This window comes from Penicillium samsonianum (assembly GCF_028829775.1).
Source record: "Penicillium samsonianum strain IBT 33392 chromosome Unknown utg000007l_segment0_segment0, whole genome shotgun sequence".
In the NCBI taxonomy this organism is placed as follows: domain Eukaryota; kingdom Fungi; phylum Ascomycota; class Eurotiomycetes; order Eurotiales; family Aspergillaceae; genus Penicillium; species Penicillium samsonianum.
Genome location: NW_026643265.1, coordinates 2,879,716 through 2,897,161, shown reverse-complemented (window position 1 = coordinate 2,897,161; position 17,446 = coordinate 2,879,716). Strand labels below are relative to the sequence as shown.

The 17,446-nt window shown below is 47.6% G+C and overlaps 7 protein-coding genes across 7 annotated transcripts; 6 read left to right on the top strand and 1 right to left on the bottom strand.

The window, feature by feature from the left end:
- Window positions 1–180: 180 nt before the first annotated feature.
- On the top strand, window positions 181–2,961 carry dppV (dipeptidyl peptidase DppV; the record flags this gene model as incomplete). The annotated part of the gene is made up of 8 exons (XM_057284695.1): window positions 181–440; window positions 509–560; window positions 613–851; window positions 900–1,923; window positions 1,972–2,194; window positions 2,246–2,478; window positions 2,532–2,743; window positions 2,820–2,961. 8 exons carry the CDS (start codon window positions 181–183, stop codon window positions 2,959–2,961), a joined length of 2,385 nt encoding a protein of 794 aa, XP_057130961.1.
- Window positions 2,962–3,348: 387 nt separating this feature from the next.
- On the top strand, window positions 3,349–4,686 carry N7471_011975 (uncharacterized protein; the record flags this gene model as incomplete). The annotated part of the gene is made up of 1 exon (XM_057284694.1): window positions 3,349–4,686. One exon carries the CDS (start codon window positions 3,349–3,351, stop codon window positions 4,684–4,686), a length of 1,338 nt encoding a protein of 445 aa, XP_057130960.1.
- An 844-nt stretch (window positions 4,687–5,530) lies between these two features.
- N7471_011974 (Monooxygenase FAD-binding) lies at window positions 5,531–7,712 on the top strand (the record flags this gene model as incomplete). The annotated part of the gene is made up of 5 exons (XM_057284693.1): window positions 5,531–5,738; window positions 5,790–5,870; window positions 5,926–6,074; window positions 6,166–6,782; window positions 6,845–7,712. The coding sequence occupies 5 exons, from the start codon at window positions 5,531–5,533 to the stop codon at window positions 7,710–7,712; spliced, it is 1,923 nt and encodes a 640-aa protein (XP_057130959.1).
- A 1,423-nt stretch (window positions 7,713–9,135) lies between these two features.
- On the top strand, window positions 9,136–10,995 carry N7471_011973 (fungal specific transcription factor domain-containing protein; the record flags this gene model as incomplete). Its single annotated transcript, XM_057284692.1, has 2 exons — window positions 9,136–9,954; window positions 10,006–10,995. 2 exons carry the CDS (start codon window positions 9,136–9,138, stop codon window positions 10,993–10,995), a joined length of 1,809 nt encoding a protein of 602 aa, XP_057130958.1.
- Window positions 10,996–11,434: 439 nt separating this feature from the next.
- On the top strand, window positions 11,435–12,877 carry N7471_011972 (VOC family protein). Its single transcript, XM_057284691.1, has 6 exons — window positions 11,435–11,943; window positions 12,005–12,053; window positions 12,112–12,215; window positions 12,278–12,522; window positions 12,587–12,696; window positions 12,751–12,877. The coding sequence occupies exons 1-6, from the start codon at window positions 11,524–11,526 to the stop codon at window positions 12,780–12,782; spliced, it is 960 nt and encodes a 319-aa protein (XP_057130957.1). The 5' UTR covers window positions 11,435–11,523; the 3' UTR covers window positions 12,783–12,877.
- Window positions 12,878–13,582: 705 nt separating this feature from the next.
- N7471_011971 (fumarylacetoacetate hydrolase family protein) lies at window positions 13,583–14,663 on the top strand (the record flags this gene model as incomplete). The annotated part of the gene is made up of 4 exons (XM_057284690.1): window positions 13,583–13,777; window positions 13,843–14,188; window positions 14,267–14,387; window positions 14,462–14,663. 4 exons carry the CDS (start codon window positions 13,583–13,585, stop codon window positions 14,661–14,663), a joined length of 864 nt encoding a protein of 287 aa, XP_057130956.1.
- Window positions 14,664–15,013: 350 nt separating this feature from the next.
- Window positions 15,014–16,065, bottom strand: N7471_011970 (uncharacterized protein; the record flags this gene model as incomplete). Its single annotated transcript, XM_057284689.1, has 2 exons — window positions 15,014–15,375; window positions 15,432–16,065. The coding sequence occupies 2 exons, from the start codon at window positions 16,063–16,065 to the stop codon at window positions 15,014–15,016; spliced, it is 996 nt and encodes a 331-aa protein (XP_057130955.1).
- Between the last annotated feature and the right edge of the window lie 1,381 nt (window positions 16,066–17,446).

The window sequence follows — 17,446 nt, the reverse complement described above, 5'->3', positions numbered from 1 at the left end:
CCATGACCTTATTCTATAATTCCGGCTACCAGCGGAATTTCAGCGGACTCCGGATGCTTGGCGCTGCAAGCCAAGCAGCCGGACCCTGCTCGGGCCCTACGTCGGCCTACTTCCGCCTTTCTTTGTTCGCAGCACGTCTTGCTAGGGCCTTGGAAGCGGCCGAGAGCTCGAAATAACATCATGCATATCTGTCTTGGCACCGAGGAATGTAACATGCCCCCCTGGACGGCAAGTGCCCTCCCCGCTATGTCTACTAGCTCACTGCGCGTGTGGAGTCGCAGCACTTATATTTCAGCGACGGTCCGGAATGTAGCCCATCTGGTTGTCTGCACGTTTCTCTTGAGCTGTGTGGGTGCGTACTTGATTTTCGATATGCGCGTGTTTCAATTGACGACGGCCCTCGGGTCGATCATCGTTTCTGCGGTAGCTCTTACTCCCGAGTCAGTGATGATCTTCCCACCCGATTTATTCATTGTACTTCTTGGCTGGTTGCTGATTTTCTTTGCAGACAGCTTATCGCCGCCCCGAGACGGGGTGTGGCTATTCCCAATCCGTCAGGAGTAAGTTCCACTATTGAAGGTAGATATCGACAATGTTATTGACCTGACATAGGAAGTCGCACTCTTTTCAACCTCTGAATATTCCTTCGAGACCCATGTTACATCATCATGGTGGAGCCTGTTGGATCTGGAGACTGGAAAAGTGACTCAACTTACCAACGACAGCAATGTCTCCGAATTGACTTGGCTGGGGTCTACTGACTCGGGTCTGTTGTATATCAACGGCACTAATTCTGAGATTCCTGGAGGTACCGAGATTTGGGTATCAGATACCTCTGATTTCGTCAATTCGTGAGTCTACGTGCATATTTGGATGAAACGTTCCTAACTTCTGTGCAGTGCCTACAAGGCAGCTTCCCTGCCGGCGCCACTTTCTGGCCTCAAGACGGCCATCACTAAGTCTGGAGACATTAACTTCTTGGTGTATGGAGAGTCCTGGCCCAATGGAACGGCATACAATAAAGAGCTTGCTGCCACGCCTCTAAGCTCGGCACGTATCTACGATAGTATCTACGTCCGCCACTGGGATACCTGGCTCACGACAAGATTCAATGCTATCTTCTCGGGGACCCTGAAGAAGAAGAGAGCCGGACAAGGAGCAACATCCCAATACATTTCCAATGGATCTCTCAAGAACCTCGTCGCAGGAGTCAAGAACCTCGAATCACCCTACCCGCCATTTGGCGATTCGTCAGACTATGACATCTCCGCCAACGGAAAATTGGTTGCATTTAAGAGTAAGGCGCCTGAATTGCCACGTGCAAACAACACTGCTTCATATATTTATCTTGTACCCCATGATGGATCCAAAAAGGCCGTGGCCATCAATGGCCCAGACAGTCCTGGCACACCGAAAAACATCAAGGGTGATTCGAGCAGTCCTGTCTTTTCCCCAGATGGCCGTCTCCTTGCATATCTCCAAATGGAAGATATCTCCTACGAAGCAGACCGTCGCACTGTCTACGTTTACACCATTGACTCCAAGGATACTATTCGTACATTGGCCAAGAACTGGGACCGGTCACCTGAGGCAATCAGGTGGACTGCTGACGGGAAAAATCTGGTTCTAAGCAGCGAGGATTCTGCGCGCTCTCGACTTTTCTTGCTGCCCGCCAATGCTGGTAATGATTTCAAGCCTAAGAACTTCACCGACGGTGGCTCGGTGGCTGCTTACTACGGCCTGCCTAACGGAGACTACCTTGTTTCTGGTTCTGCTATCTATACTAGTCGCACAGTTTACACTGCGAAGCCTGGCAAAGGTATCACGGGTGTTATCTTCTCTGCCAACGAAGTTGACCCCGCCTTGAAGAGCCTTGGTCCATCAGACGTTGATGAGTTCTACTATAAGGGCAACTGGACAGATGTAAGTCTACCGTTTTGTCATGGAACTGAAGAGGTATTAACGTTATAGATTCATTCCTGGCTCATTTACCCCTCGAACTTTGACAAGTCAAAGTCATACCCGCTCCTGTTCTATATTCACGGTGGTCCTCAAGGCTCTTGGGGTGACTCCTGGAGCACTCGGTGGAACTACAAGGTCTTCGCTGACCAGGGATATGTGGTTGTCGCGCCTAACCCAACTGGCAGCACTGGATTTGGTGATAAACTCACGGACGAGATCGCGAACAATTGGGGTATATCATTCCCATCACTCATTCCCGTTGTTACCTTCTAATGATCAACAGGAAGCTACCCTTACGACGACTTGGTCAAATGTTGGGAGTATGTCCGGGACAACTTCGACTTTATTGATACCGATCGCGGCGTTGCAGCTGGCGCCAGCTACGGTGGTTTCATGATCAACTGGATCCAGGGTAATCCTCTCGGCCGCGAGTTCAAGGCACTCGCCAGCCACGACGGCACATTTGTGGCCGATGCAAAGGTATCGACTGAGGAACTGTGGTTCATGGAGCATGAGGTATGTGTCTTATTCGTGGTATTTGCTCGGTTCGTATACTGACCCTTCCAAAGTTCAACGGCACGTTCTGGGACAACCGAGACAACTATCGTCGATGGGATCCATCGGCTCCAGAACACATTAAACAGTTCGCTACCCCACAGCTCATTATCCACAGTGATTTGGATTATCGGCTTCCCATCTCTGAGGGTCTGGCGCTTTTCAATGTCTTGCAAGAGCGAGGTGTTCCAAGCCGGCTGCTCAGTTTCCCTGATGAAAACCATTGGTAAGTACAATGGAGCCTTTGAATGTGAATGCATCATCAGAGAGTCAATATAGCTAACTCAATGGCACCGAACTAGGGTCATCAACAAGGAAAATAGTCTTGTCTGGCATCAACAGGTCTTGGGATGGCTCAATAAGTACGCTCGCATTGACACCCCGGGTTCTGTCAGATTGGATGACACTACAATTCCTGTTGTGGATTATAATCCTGAATTCTAGGTCTCGTTTGTTGCAGATGAGGGTCTTCTGCATGTTATGTCTCAGATCCTTTGTTTCAAGATATTTGTTTCATAAATATGTCTTTCTTCACAGTTTCTATGCTGTGTCAAATTATATACATGAACAATGTAATCATCACAATTTAAAGAGCCTTTTTTTTTTCCTTGTGCTTTGTGTAATATGGGCTGGTCTGTCTCATGGAATCTGGCGGATTACCAACAGTACATATATAAACTTCCCAATTGCCTACAAACTTTTTCCACCTGGGCAGCAAACGCATCACCTCTCAAACACCTCACCACTTTTCCAACTCCTTCTCCCCAAATTTTGTCTTCTCTGCCATCTCTCAGTTTCATCAACCTCCTCTCCCACTCATCAACAACCATCATGCCTCCTAAACCTTCCTCCCGTAAGGGCGTCAAGAAGGGTATGTCCCATACTTTGTCCCCTCATCCATCATCATCGCCCATCCGAAAGAAGCAAAAAGGTATACGATCAGCCATCCTAGAGCGAGCTAACAGCAGCTCCCCGCCAGGAACCCCCAAGAAGGAGCCCTCTACCGGAACCCAGACCCCAAGTGAGTACTACAATCAGCTTACAGACCTTCAACAGGCTTTCCTCGATAGCACTACACAACATACCGTTTCTAACCTCTATTCCCCCGGTGCAGAGATCAAAACTGAGATGCCTTTCCCCACTCCTGCTTCTGTCGCCAATGATGAGAACGAGAGTGAGTACAGTTTTGACTTGACTCCTGCCCCAAGCCCCATCTCAGCCCCGTTTCCATGTACCGAGGATGATATTACCCTATGTCATGCTCCCACTGCTGATCCCACTGGCTACCCTATCTTTGTTTCCCGAAATGGACTCTGGGACTGGTATTATCTTGCCTCTAACAACAAGACTACAGAGGCTTCCACTACCCCTACCAATGATACGACCAACGGAAATACCAAGAACAAAAATAGTGAGTTTGCCAATGGTCTCAGTCTTTCCCCGAATCTATTTCCCTGCACTGAGGACGACATCACCTTGTATCCTTATTCCAACCTCGGTTCCAATTCCGCCAACAGTCCCACCTTCTCTTCTCAAAACGGACGTTGGGAATGGATTTTTCCCCCCGCTAACACGGATATAGAGTCATCCCCTCCTAAGGTCAAGATGGAGGACATCCCCGAAGCCAACCCAAGGATTCAGCGACCGAGCAATCCCGTCTCGGCCACATTCTCCACCGCCGACCTGGACCGCTTCGTCTTCCCATTCGGTGGCCCCGACAGCGACGATGATATCTCTTCGGTGCCCTCGCTGGTTGAAAACATGGCCGAACAAGCCAGGACCGCGAAGCATGTGAGGTTCTTCATGAACACTTCCCACGACAAGCACTTCGTCCCCATCGAAGTCCCCCCTCTCACCGGCAACGAGAACTGGGAACTCTGGCTGGCTGCCATCCGTCTGCTCTTCCGTCAGCACTCGGTGTGGCCTGTTGTGACTGGGGAGCTTCAGCCACTGTCTCCTGGCCACAATCTGTATCTGTGGTACCAGCGCATGTGCGATTGTGCAGTGGCCCTTATCTATGCCAATGTCTCTGAGGAGGTCCGCAAGACACCTTGTTTTATCAGCATCGCGCTCGAAGATGATGCTGATATGTTGATGTCTCACCTGTATGCTCACTATTCTATGCCTGGTTATGGTGGTCACACTCAGGAGGAGTCTGAGCTTGACTAGGTGGGCTGTGCTTGTGGTTTGTTTTGAAAAGGACTTTCGTGTTGTGGGGTGCACATTGCAATATGTCCATCACCTCAGGGTTCCCTGATATCTAAGGGAATCTTTCACCCGTCTTACCCAGATCTTTCGATACCTGATCTTTGATGCTCTTTTATTTCATGAATTTCAACAGATTGTTTAATAGTTTTCTTATGTATTCTTACCTTGGTAGTTTTAAGTTGTGATTTGAACGCAATTCGGAACAAGTCCAGACATTGTCTCAATGGCAAGGATAGACGCTTCTGTAGGGATTATCTTTCAATATAATAGGGTTCTAATAATAAGCGTACTAGAAAAACCCTACCAAAGGCTCTCATGCGTACTTGACTTGATAGTGCTTCCCTTTGCTTTCATATCTCTTCGAACGTTTTTCTATGTCTCAACGTTTCAATGTGTCCACTTTTTTCCAACAAGACAAATGACTCCAACTTTACAATATTAAACCATCATAATATGTAGGGTGTAGATCCATAGTTACCTAATGACCTATAGTCCACTAGAAGGGGCTCATTTTAGAACAGTGCAGTTGGCCCGGTTCCAATCACATATCTGTAGGCGAGAACTCCACGAATATCGCCCGAAAGCACAGAATTTCGGACGATCTTCGGAATAATTGTGTTATCAACTGGACTCCAATGCACCTGGGCAAGACCCAAAGCTTCTTGGTAGATTAAACAGACAACTTCACCACGAGCTTTGTATTTATAACAAGCATCGACATCTTCTACACTTCACGTTGACGAATAAAGCTACGCAAATCGCGTTGTGACAATATATCGCTATCAAACCATACATCTTACAGCCAATGGCTCCCTTTCTTATGAACAACCAAAACACAGTCGGCGAGACACCACCGAACGCAGTACCAGAAAATACAGCAGCGGCTGAAATTCCGTGCGCTGCTCAAGTCACCCATTCGGATCAAGTTAAGGATCATGCTATCGATACAGAATTCCTTATTGTTGGCGCAGGGCCTGCGGGTGCAGCCTTAGCTTGCTTTCTTGGCTCTCATGGTAAGTATCCAGGTTGAGGCGACTTTGGATTCAGTGCACTAAAATGCGAAGGGCTCAAGGGCATCATGATCAGCAGTGCGCCAGGGACAGCGAACACCCCTCGCGCACATATTACCAACATGGCAGCACTCGGTCAGTCATGGGTAGATCTTGAAGTTACGGCAAAAATACTAATATACCTATTCAGAATGTCTACGAGATATCGGTCTATATGAGGAACTCCAAAAATTGGGATCTACGGGCGAAGAACATATGCAACACACCAGATGGTGCCACAGTATGGCAGGCGAAGAATACGCGAGAATTGATTCCTGGGGTAATGACCCGAGACGGAAGGTAGGATTCAATTACCCTTCCTATTGTTGCTTTACTCTTCCAGGAGATGGGCCTGAGTAGTTTGTTGAATAAATCAACTAACAGTCTGAAGGGTGACTACGAACTGGCGAGTCCATGTGAACCATTTGACCTCCCACAGACAGTGATGGAACCGGTTCTAGTCCGCCACGCAGCTTTGAAAGGCTTCAAATGTCGTTTCCATACGACACTTGTTTCGTTCGTCAATGAAGAGAAGACTGGGTTGATCACAGCAACCATCCGCGATGACATCTCAAACCACGAATACCATATCCGCACCAAGTATCTGTTGGGGGCCGATGGTGCCCGCAGCCAAGTGGTGAAGCAACTGAATTTGCCTCTCGCAGTTTTGCCGGGACAAGGTATCGCGATCAACGTGCTTGTCAAGGCCGATCTCTCCCATCTTATCAAGAATCGAACGGGCAACCTCCATTGGGTGATGCAGCCAGATCGCGAGCACCCTAACTTTGGCTGGATGGGGATCGTTCGCATGGTCAAGCCTTGGAATGAATGGATGTTCATCTTATTCCCAGATCGCAGCTATGACCGCTCTAAAGACAAGCCCTCTATGGAGGAGTACCAGAAGAGGGTGCAAGAGTTTATTGGCGATGACACACCCGCCGAAATTCTCGATATCTCATCCTGGTTTATCAATGAGATTGTTGCAGAGAAGTACTCGGAAGGTAACATGTGAGTGTCGCCCCAGTTAATCTGATGAATGAATTATCTCTGATGGTATATCCTGCTTGCAGCTTCTGTCTCGGCGACGCTGTGCACCGTCATCCCCCATTGAACGGTCTGGGCTCAAATACGTGCATCCAAGACGCCTTCAACTTAGCCTGGAAGCTTGCCTATGTCTGCAAGGGCCTCGCGTCCCCGTCGCTTCTATCCACTTACTCCAGCGAGAGACAGCCTGTTGGTCATTCGATCATCACCCGAGCAAACCAGGCGCTCCGCGATCACTTGCACATATGGGATGCGCTCGGGATGCTGCCGACGGATCTTTCTGAACGGAAGCAGATATTGGAGGCTTTAAAGAGTGCAACTCCACAAGGATCAAATCGCCGCCGTGCTTTGCGCGCGGCAATCAAACATACCTCTCATGAATTCAACGGGCTGGGAATCGAAATGAACCAACACTACGAGGGCCAAGGAATCTATATGGCTGACGAAGCACATCCTTATGAGCAATTTGGACGAGCAGTCGAGGACAAGATACTGTATCATGAACCAAGTACATATCCTGGCTCACGTTTGCCGCATGCTTGGCTCAATAAGGCGACTCCGGAGGAGCCTATCTCGACGATTGATCTTGCTGGCCATGGCTCATTTATACTTTTGACTGGAATTGGAGGTGGAGCGTGGAAGGAAGCGGCGGCAACAGTTGCCGAGAAGCTCAATATTCCAATTCAAGCATGCTCGATTGGATTCAGGCAAGACTGGGAGGATGTGTACTTTGAGTGGGAAAATGTCCGAGGTGTGGAAGAATCAGGGGCTGTATTGGTGCGACCGGATCGATTCGTTGCATGGAGAGCACCAGAAACTTTGCAAGACTGTGAAGCCTGTGAAGGAAAGCTTCTCATGGTTATGAGATCCATTCTGGGATTTGAAGACCTGTGATGTGCACTATATATTTGTGTGACCGATACCCTGCTGTGGCAGGAAGCGATGAAAATTATTAGCATCACCTCATTCATGAACTACCAAGGGATCAGCAGGCCAGGGTAGGCTGACATTCCTTATTGGTTGGTTATTGTGCTCTTTGAATCTGCAGTGCTTCCTTCCCCTTTGGTCAAAGTAGCGGGACCGGTGTATCGTATAAAACGTGAAATATTTCAATAAACGACTTTAAGGCATGGGAATGTCTGTATTATTGTGTAATATAATACAATAGCCGATCTTCCAGTCTTCATACAAAATTGGAAGCCTATCATTGGGCTCTTAAACCCATCTGGAGATCCAGATTCTCCAGAACTTGCGCAAAAGTGTGGGGTTCGGTCTATCTTCGGTGTGTTTTTATGACTTCCCTTTGTTAGCATCAAGCTAATAATCCCTTACCGCCAGCAGTGACCTGTCCAATCAGTACCTACTAACACTAGTATCTCAAAGGACCTTTAGAATACATACAACTAGGTGTACCCATGGATTCTTTCAAATTTCAAATCTCAATCCGATGATCTAGGTCAATACATACAGAGCCTACAAACCCTCATTCAAGAATGCCGAGATCAGACTTGGCTTGTCACTCATGTCGCAAGCAAGTGTCACTCGTTCCTCGGAGAAAAGGAGAATCCCATTCTAACAAGTCGTATTAATTGCTAGACGCAAGGTCAAATGGTAAGTGAAGGGTTGGATTAAGGAATTCTCATCTACTTCCAAGATTGTGAAGTAACATCTGGGTAGTGACCGGGCAGTACCTCAATGTGAGGTCTGTGTACAAACAGGCCAAACATGCAATTATCCGCTTCAGCCGATGAAGCCAGGGCCCAAAATTGGTAAGGAGTGACCGTATCTGATCATAGGCAAAAGAAAAACAGTTAGAACTACGTTGACAAGATTCAGGGTCTCTCCAAAAACGGAGAAAATATCGCCGTTCAAACGACACAGCCGAAAATCGGCACCTTGACTTTCAGTCAAACCCACCATGTAATAATAACCTACGGTCGGACTATGGTGACCTCAACGCCCTCAATGATGAGTCTGAGACAGAAGGGCTGGTCCCCACTGATTATTTGGAGCCAATGCATGGAACAAAGACACATGAAGGCGATCGACCGCAAACTTCACATTTGAATATACACGATCTTTCTTACATACTCCACCCGTCTCATGAATCTACAACTCCCAACCGGGATCAAAATCAGAGCCTGTGCTTTGATGATGGGGGACGGGACGGGCTTTGCCGTCAAGCTTGCACAGAACTAGGTGTGTCACAAACTATGATGAATCAGTTGTAAGGACCCGGTGACCCCGAAGCTTCAACCAAAGTGGAATCTAAAACAAACTGGTTATACCCGACAGGATTCGACTCTTCTTTGACAACATGGTCGCCATCAATATTTTTCATGAACCTTCATTTGCGGAAAAGCTTTCAAGTACTCCTTCTCTGTGTCAATTGAGTGCCCTTCTCGCTGCCATAGCTGGGTATGCCTCACGGTTTCTTGCCCCGAGATCAAAAATCTCACCTCTCGATGAATCTCGAACCACTGGAAAAAGTCATCAACATCCTGAATATTTCGTTGGCCGTGCCTTCGATTACGTGAACAAGGCTCTTGTAGCTTGTGATGATGAGACGCCACCTCTTTGCGTTCTCCAGGCTCTCATTATCGCAACGCAGTGTCAACTGACTCGAGGGGTTCGCGGAAAGGCATGGAGGTCTCTCGGGCTGTGTGTTCGTTTGGCATACGAAATGAACTTGCATCGTCTTGATTCTAGAACGGGTTCGAAATCTGGCGATATCCACCAGTGGCAAGCGGATGAAGAAAAGCGCCGTGCCTTTTGGGCAATCTGGGAAATGGATGTCTTTGCCAGTACTATTCGTCAGACACCAACCGCCATTGACTGGGGACACATGGAGATCCTACTGCCCGTTGATAATGCCAATTGGTTCCAGGGCCGTCCAACTCCCAGTTGCTTCATGGACGCCGACCCAAACCAGTGTTGGAAGGCGCTCCAGGAGAGTGGCAACCAGTCTGCCAAAGCATGGTTTCTGGTAATAAACTCTTTCATGAAAGTAGCCCAAAGCATTTCTGATCCCCAACGGCTATCCGCTATGGGAAACCCGGGCCACTACCAGCCCGACCACCGCACCCCAGGATGGGTTGAGGAGGGTTGCCAAAAATTGGAGAAATTGGGGAACGCAGTACGTTGCTTTAGTCTGGCTTTACCATGCCATTTGCGTTATCACGATCAGTATTTGGCCTTTGGCGCGCCGGTACAAGGGCAATTGGAATCTCAACGACAGCAGCATTGTTCTTTATACAATATCTTCATCATGACACAGCTTGTTTGGTTGATGATCCACAGATACGATGCATTCAGGCCTCAAATCCGTCAGCCCGAAACCAACTATTGTCACCGCTCCGGAGATATCGGCGGTGGGGTTCTATTCAGCCCGCATGACACCGAATGTATTGCACAGCAGCAATATTATGAAGCAGCTGATCGAATCTTAAGAATCGTGAGTCAAAGCTGCGAGGAGCATATTCAACACATCAATCCGTTCCTTTCCAGCACCTTGTGGCTTGCCTCCGCGGTGCAGCTGGTTCGCAAACACTTTGCTCGAGCACCTGCCAATCGAAGCCTGATCAAATCGCGGTTCGACGTTCTATACATGACCTACAGGCGGTGTGTTGACTTTTGGGGCACCCAAACCGCTATGCAGCGGAATCTGGAGTCACTCGAAGAGCAATTAGAAGCTAGGAATAGAAAGATGGATTCTCGTGACAACCAACCTTCGTCAGACCACCAGACTAGCCACATCGAGCGCCACGCGAAAAGGAAACAAACACACCATACCGTATCAAATACCATGAAGCAAGCCAATGTCTCCTGTCTTCCAACTAAGAGAAAGCCCAAAAACATGCCTCCTCAATATATACCGGAAACACCCACCATTCCTGTCGAGCCCTCAGCATTGCCCGATGGTGGACTGGATATTACAGTCCAGGGCTATGCGAGACAGCACTCGGCTGCAGTAGATAGTATGGCGATGCTGGACATGATGCCTCCTCCACAACCCGATGGGAGCCAGACTACTGGGACCTGTGTGATGCCTACTAACTCTGATTCTCTTGATTTAACAAATATGGGCTACGCCCACAATGATCAGGATTTTGAATGGCGCGACTTTGATCTTTCTGGTGGTATACATGATTTGCTTGCTGAGTGGACCACATACTAACCTCATTGTCTTGAGGTTCAAATTATTTTGTCTTTGACGTGTATTACTGTACTTTAAACTCCTTGCGTCTATAACAGACCTTGATGGCACATTTGTTGACGCCATTGTGGACATTATACTGGCTGCAATCGCAATCGAGCCTGCTATGGCATGTAGCAATAGTCAGAAGTGGGCGTCTTCAAAAGAAGGCAAAGATCTCCTGCCCCTGAGCAACAACCGAATGCAAGCAATGTTCCAGTACAAAGGGTGCATTTATAGCCGGCCTTGAACCCAACCTATTCGAGATTCTCGGTTTGCTTTGGCTTTCCTTTTCAATAAATCGACCGAAGAAAGGCCGCGCGGGATAATTTCGCGCAAGTTTACGACCCCCATTCCACGATTATAAATGCGTCCTAGAAAATTAATTAAACCAGCCTTTTTGAAGGTTTTAGAGAGAAGACTCGGACCATTCGAAGATAATAATTGACTACACTCCATCAAAAGAATCTTTGCCCTTTGTCAAGCATTCCAAAATTCCGAAGTCCCAAAATGCCACGCTCAAACAATACACCTCGAATCAACCTTGTTCGCATCGCCCATGTCTTTTACACCCACAAAGACATCAACAAAGCGCATGAATTCTTACTGGACTTCGGTTTCCATGAAGTCAAGCGTGTGGGCAAGGACATCTATTATCGCGGCACTAGTTCCCAGCCATTCGTGTACTGTGCCCGACATGGCGAAGATGACGTGTTCGGGGGCGCAGCTTTCGTCGTGGAATCCGAAGCTGATCTTGTCGCTGCACAAGAGCTATCTGGAGCTACAAAGATCTACGACTTGACTGATGCGCCTGGCGGTGGTCGCTGTGTCACTTTCCACGACCCCGTCGATGGTTTCCCTTTCCACCTGGTTTACGGACAAACACCCTATGCCGATGAAAAGGCGTTTCCTCAGCTAGATTTCAATTTCGTGAGATATTCTTACCGTGTCTATTATTTTTCTGTCGGATATTGTTCTGACTTTCTCTCAGCCGACGGTGAAACATAGGCCGGGTAATAAGATGCAGCGATTCGAAAAGGGTGAGTGGATGAAGCAACTCTACAAATTTATTCCTCGTCCTAAGATATTCGAAAAAAGGCCCTGCTCCAGTGCACAAATTAGGTCATTTTGGAATGTGTGTCACAGATTTCGACAAGGCGTTTGACTTCTATACCTCTCGATTCAACTTCAAGCCGAGTGATGTAAGTTCCCCTTAGACTCAGTCTCTATATATACTGATAAGCTATTTTTCTGTGCATCAAAGCTGGTCCATGACGCTACCGGAAGAAATATCACTACATTCCTCCATTTAGATTGCGGTTCTGAACTGGTCGACCACCATTGCTTTTTCTTCTTTGAAGGTCCCAAGCCGCACGTACATCACTCGTCATTTGAAACACATGATTTCGATACTCAGGTTCTGGGTCATGACTGGCTGCGCAGCAAGGGGTATGAAAACTGTTGGGGCGTAGGACGTCACATCATGGGGAGTCAGATTTTTGATTATTGGTATGTTTTATTCTATACCACCATTCTTTTGGAAGTAAGCTCTGACATTTGTATAAAATTAAAGGTTCGACCCTTCTCGCTTCATCATCGAACATTATGTTGATGGTGATTTGGTTGATGGTCAACACCCCACCAATCGATCCCTTGCCTCGCCTGACAATTTGCATGTTTGGGGTAGGTCTTTGAGCATGATAGGCTACTATCTTATGAAGACTAATCCGATACTAGGCCCGGATATTCCCCCTACCTTCCTGCAGTAACTTTGGATACGTGTTTCTCTCTTTGCGGTCGTGTCAGGAACGTGTTCGCTACCTTCCTAGGCTAGATAGGTAGTACGTGAAAATACAACTTGGTGTCATCGTTGAGTCTAAGATGGGAACCGGGCTTCTGGTGGCCTACTGTAGTAGTTCGTGTATCATTTTGAATATCAAAGGAGCAGCTCCAAGGGACTCGATCCGTATTCACCGTGGTATGATCTAAGTTATCAAGAATAGAGTAAAGCGCTCAATATGTATCGGGAAAAGGGGAAATCGGTGTGAGTTGGTTGTTCCACAACAGATTTCCTGGTACCCGGCCCATCCCGGCCCAAACAATGCAGAACCCTTGGACTGACGGAGGCGCGAAATTGGGCCGAGAAACATACCGAAGATCGTCCGAACGAAAGTGGTTTGCATTGATCTCAGCACTCCTCGCGCTACACGAACTCATGTCGATCTAGTAACCCGAATTCCCTCAAAGGGTGGTTAGTTCATGTCTAGCTAGATTTCGGTCGAGTGATTATGTGAGTCCTCCGGGTCTACTACCATTTTCTGTTGATATTGAAAACATAGAATGCATTAATGCATTCAAGATTGCAATTTATGCGGTCAATTCTCCCGGAAAGATAGACCGAAGTTGTCCCACAACCAGTTGTGGAGATCTTATATCAATCTATCTTCTTTGTGTCTTCCTTGGATTACAAAAGGCCATGACGCTTCGCGCTTAATATCTCTCCTTTCATTATACTCTTCCAGTCTGATTCCCGTTCATCATCTTTTCTAGGACCAGAACCCTTCGCAACATGTCTCTCAATTGGACAAACCTTGTCAGGTTCATAAGCGAGGAGGATGGACAGATTCATCTTGGCGAAGTTGATACCAGGAAGTATCCAGACATTGGACTCGCAGTTTTGAATGGGGAAATAATTGCGGTTAAACTGATCAAGGGATCAGTCTTCGACGGTGTTGTAACTGAGACCACTGTGCACGTTGCACGAGTATGTGCCCTGAATCTTTAACCTCCGGCACCTGGTATTGAACTAACCGTTGCTCCCGAAAATAGCTTTTGGCCCCTATTGGGACCGAGGAAGTGCCCATCATCCGGTGCATGGGGCTCAACTACCGCGATCATGCTAAAGAGGCGAACATGCCAATCCCGGATGTGCCGGTCCTCTTCATCAAACCCCGTACGGCACTCAACGGACCCTACCCTGCCAAGATCAACGTGCCGAAGATCGCACAGGACGGCTCCAGTGACTACGAGGCAGAGCTTTCAATCATATTGTCCAAGTCAGGCCGAGACATTCCCGAGTCGGAGGCAATGGATTATGTTTTGGGATACACCTGCAGCAACGATGTCAGTGCTCGGACGCAGCAATTCAAGAATAGCCAATGGTGCTTCTCCAAAGGTAAGAAATGGCAGATGCTTGTGTCCTCAGTCGACAAAAGTTCTGAACCTCGACCTGACTTTTGATACGATGGAACAGGTCTTGACGGATCCTGCCCGGTAGGTCCGGTGCTTGTAGCTCCCTCTACTATCGGGAACCCGCATAATCTTCGAATCAAAGCAATTCACAATGGCAAGGTGGTACAGGATTCAAATACCCGGTGAGTTCTATCCAAATGGGCGACTATTGAGGCCTAGGCAAGCTTGCATGGTCACTAACCATACTGGCTCGAAGGGAAATGATTTTCGATATTGCAAAGACAATCGCATTCCTATCCCAAGGCACTACTCTGGAAAAGGGCACCATTATCATGACTGGAACGGGTCCTGGTATTGGGGCTATGCGCAATCCTAAGGTTGTTTTGAATGATGGTGATGATATGAGAGTGGAAATTGAGAAGATTGGAACTTTGATCAACAAAGTTCACTATGAGTAAGAGTTTCTTAGTAGACCATGTATTACTGAAATTTGACCACAACCAATATACTATGCTACACGAACGTAACCTCCCTCTCGGAATCCCGATATAAAAGACCTGACCACGCCGTGTTCAATTTCTTTCTCCTTCACTTCTCTGTACTTTCTCCTTCCATTCTCTCTAGTTACGTTGCATCTATCACAATGAACTTGTAATTTCGCCCATCCGGACTCTCGTATGCCCGCAGTGGTCAAAAGGCGGCAAGATGTGAACACTAAAACATAAGGGGAAAGGCTTCGAGTGTCAGATATTATCCGATTTATATATATATTTATGGGCTATAGCATGTGATGACTCCAAACCCCGATCTAGAGCCCATTCAAATTCTTCTGCGCCGTAATAACATTCCCCTTATCCACAAAGTCTGCCAGCACCACATTCGGCGCACGCCCATACAGCCCAGAGCATAGCGCCGCCTGAGCGCCAATACTACCAGGCCCTGTCGCAGCATTAGTAATGTCTGCCCTGTGGCGAGCTGGAATCTTTACGCCGAAAACATCGACATCAAGGAAATGATTGACAATGCCCATACGGCCTGTAGCGGCGGCACCAGAAGGCCGGTCGATACTGCAGCTCGAGAAAGAGGCGTCTGTGACGTCGTAGGCTGTCTCAAAGTAATAGGCAAACTCGTCTTGAATGAAGTTCACTTTTGTAGTGTCGGCGCCGTAGTCTGGAAATCGTTAGTCTCAAGATATAGCCTATGTCTCTGTGGCAGGTTATTTTTACCCAGGAATACGACCAATCTCTTTCCGCTAGATATCATATCACCTAGTGTGGGCCAGTCTGCAATTGGTAGCGGATTTGTAAAGGGAACATAGGCATAGTTGGCAATCCCGCTGCTGGAGAAAGTGTCTCCGAATTCGGTGATGGATACCGAGTCTCCGTTTGTTAAGAGAAGACTGACGACTTCGTTTGGGTTTGCATCCAGCCAGTTTTTGATAGTTGTCAAGAACGATCTGAGAGGTCCTGCATCTTCGAGCAAGCAAGATGTATGGCACAGCTCTATGACGTTCCTATCAAGGACGGAATGGTGTGTTTGCACCTGCAGGTACCGGATTCCCATGTCGAGTTGGGCTTTTATATCGATGTTTTGGTTCTGCTGTGGTAAGGGTCCGACAAAGGCGGAGTCGTGGGAGCCTACGAATGTGATATTTGAGTAGGACCGGGTGCAGTACTCAGAGCGGCCATTGCAGGTTGTCGCGGCTAGGGTTGACATCGATGGAGTGGTCGAGGATATAGATACCGAGGACTGAGATGCTCGCTGTACTAGTGTTCCTGTCCCTGACGCTGCCAGCACAGGCTGGAGAATGAGGAAAGCACTCAGCATTGCACGTGCCAGTCGCTGGTTGATTTTGGCCATCGTGTTCGAGGTCGCTTTAGGCTATACTGGGTTCCGATCGAGAAGGCGCAAAGGGGCGCTGTTTCACCTTTTATGCTCTAAAACTTATTCCTGCCATCGCAGACATCTTGATAAATAACTGCTGTCTCCGGTCACGCAGGAGCAACATCTGCCCCCGCAAGAGTGATATCAGCTGCCCTTGCGACGGTGATATGCTCATGCCGATTCCTACACACATTCCACATGTCGATTCATGACCAAATAGGAACCCCAACACAAAAGAAAAAAAGCAAAGGAAATTGAAACTGACCATAATCACATCGACTGCGAGATATAACCCGGTGATAGTACATGATGATGGATATCCCAGTCTCCTCGTGACCGCAGTCACGCACCAATAGCAGGCCTCACCGATGGTCATCCCCGTTTTTTGGGGGGTGTGCCCCAGATTGTTTGATCTTAGAAAGACTTATCGTACATGCAAGTAATTTAAGATAGGGGAGCTTTGGTGTTGCGTTGGATCTTGCTGGTACTGGCCTCCTGTGCGGGTAAGGGTCGGGTTCAGGCGATTCGGTAGGGTCGAAAAGCTTTTGCCTGAAGTGAACATGGATGGTTTATTATTTTCTAGTGTGACAGACTTTAATGGTGCCACGGGACATCATGAAAAGGGTCCATCCTGTTCAGTTCCAAACCATTCACGTTCCGATGTAGTGCTCAGTCAGTTGCAGTCATCCATGGATGGACATGGATGATCGCTGCTTGAACGAGACTAAAATCGTTGCATAATTGATGCAAACTGGACATGCATATGAAGATAATGTTGAGGTTTATAGTCATTACCTAGGTAACATAGGTGTGATCGGTGGTTTATATGGTGTTCCGATAAGCGAATATCCTACATTATATCTAGTACACCTGCCCCATCGCATTCAAGTTTACTTAATTCATTCATGGACATCGGGATACCTTTGATGTTATTGAGTCTTTCCTTTTTCATCTTCATTTTACCAAGCCTTTTGCATTTTTCGCTAAGGTACATATTTATTGCTTCCCGAGGTTGGCTATCAGGCTATGACAGGCGCTGAATAGCCACGCAGCCTTACCTTTTGAACCTTCAAATGTTTATTGGCAAGCCAAATCAAGTTCTATCCCTTTCAAGGCTACCTAGTGTCATGCTTTGTCTCTTTTTTGGGCCCTTCATGTTGTATCACTGCATTAACACGGCTTGTGGGGATCACCGATCGAAGCGATGCCACAGAAAACCAGAGATTATCTTCATGCAGTACAACATATTCCATACCGGATAGCTATAAAGCTTAATTGTAATACAAGTTATCTCATCATGCAGATGTGGACCTTTCTCTTGTTCAAGCAGGACAGCTAAAATGCACCAGCACAGAAT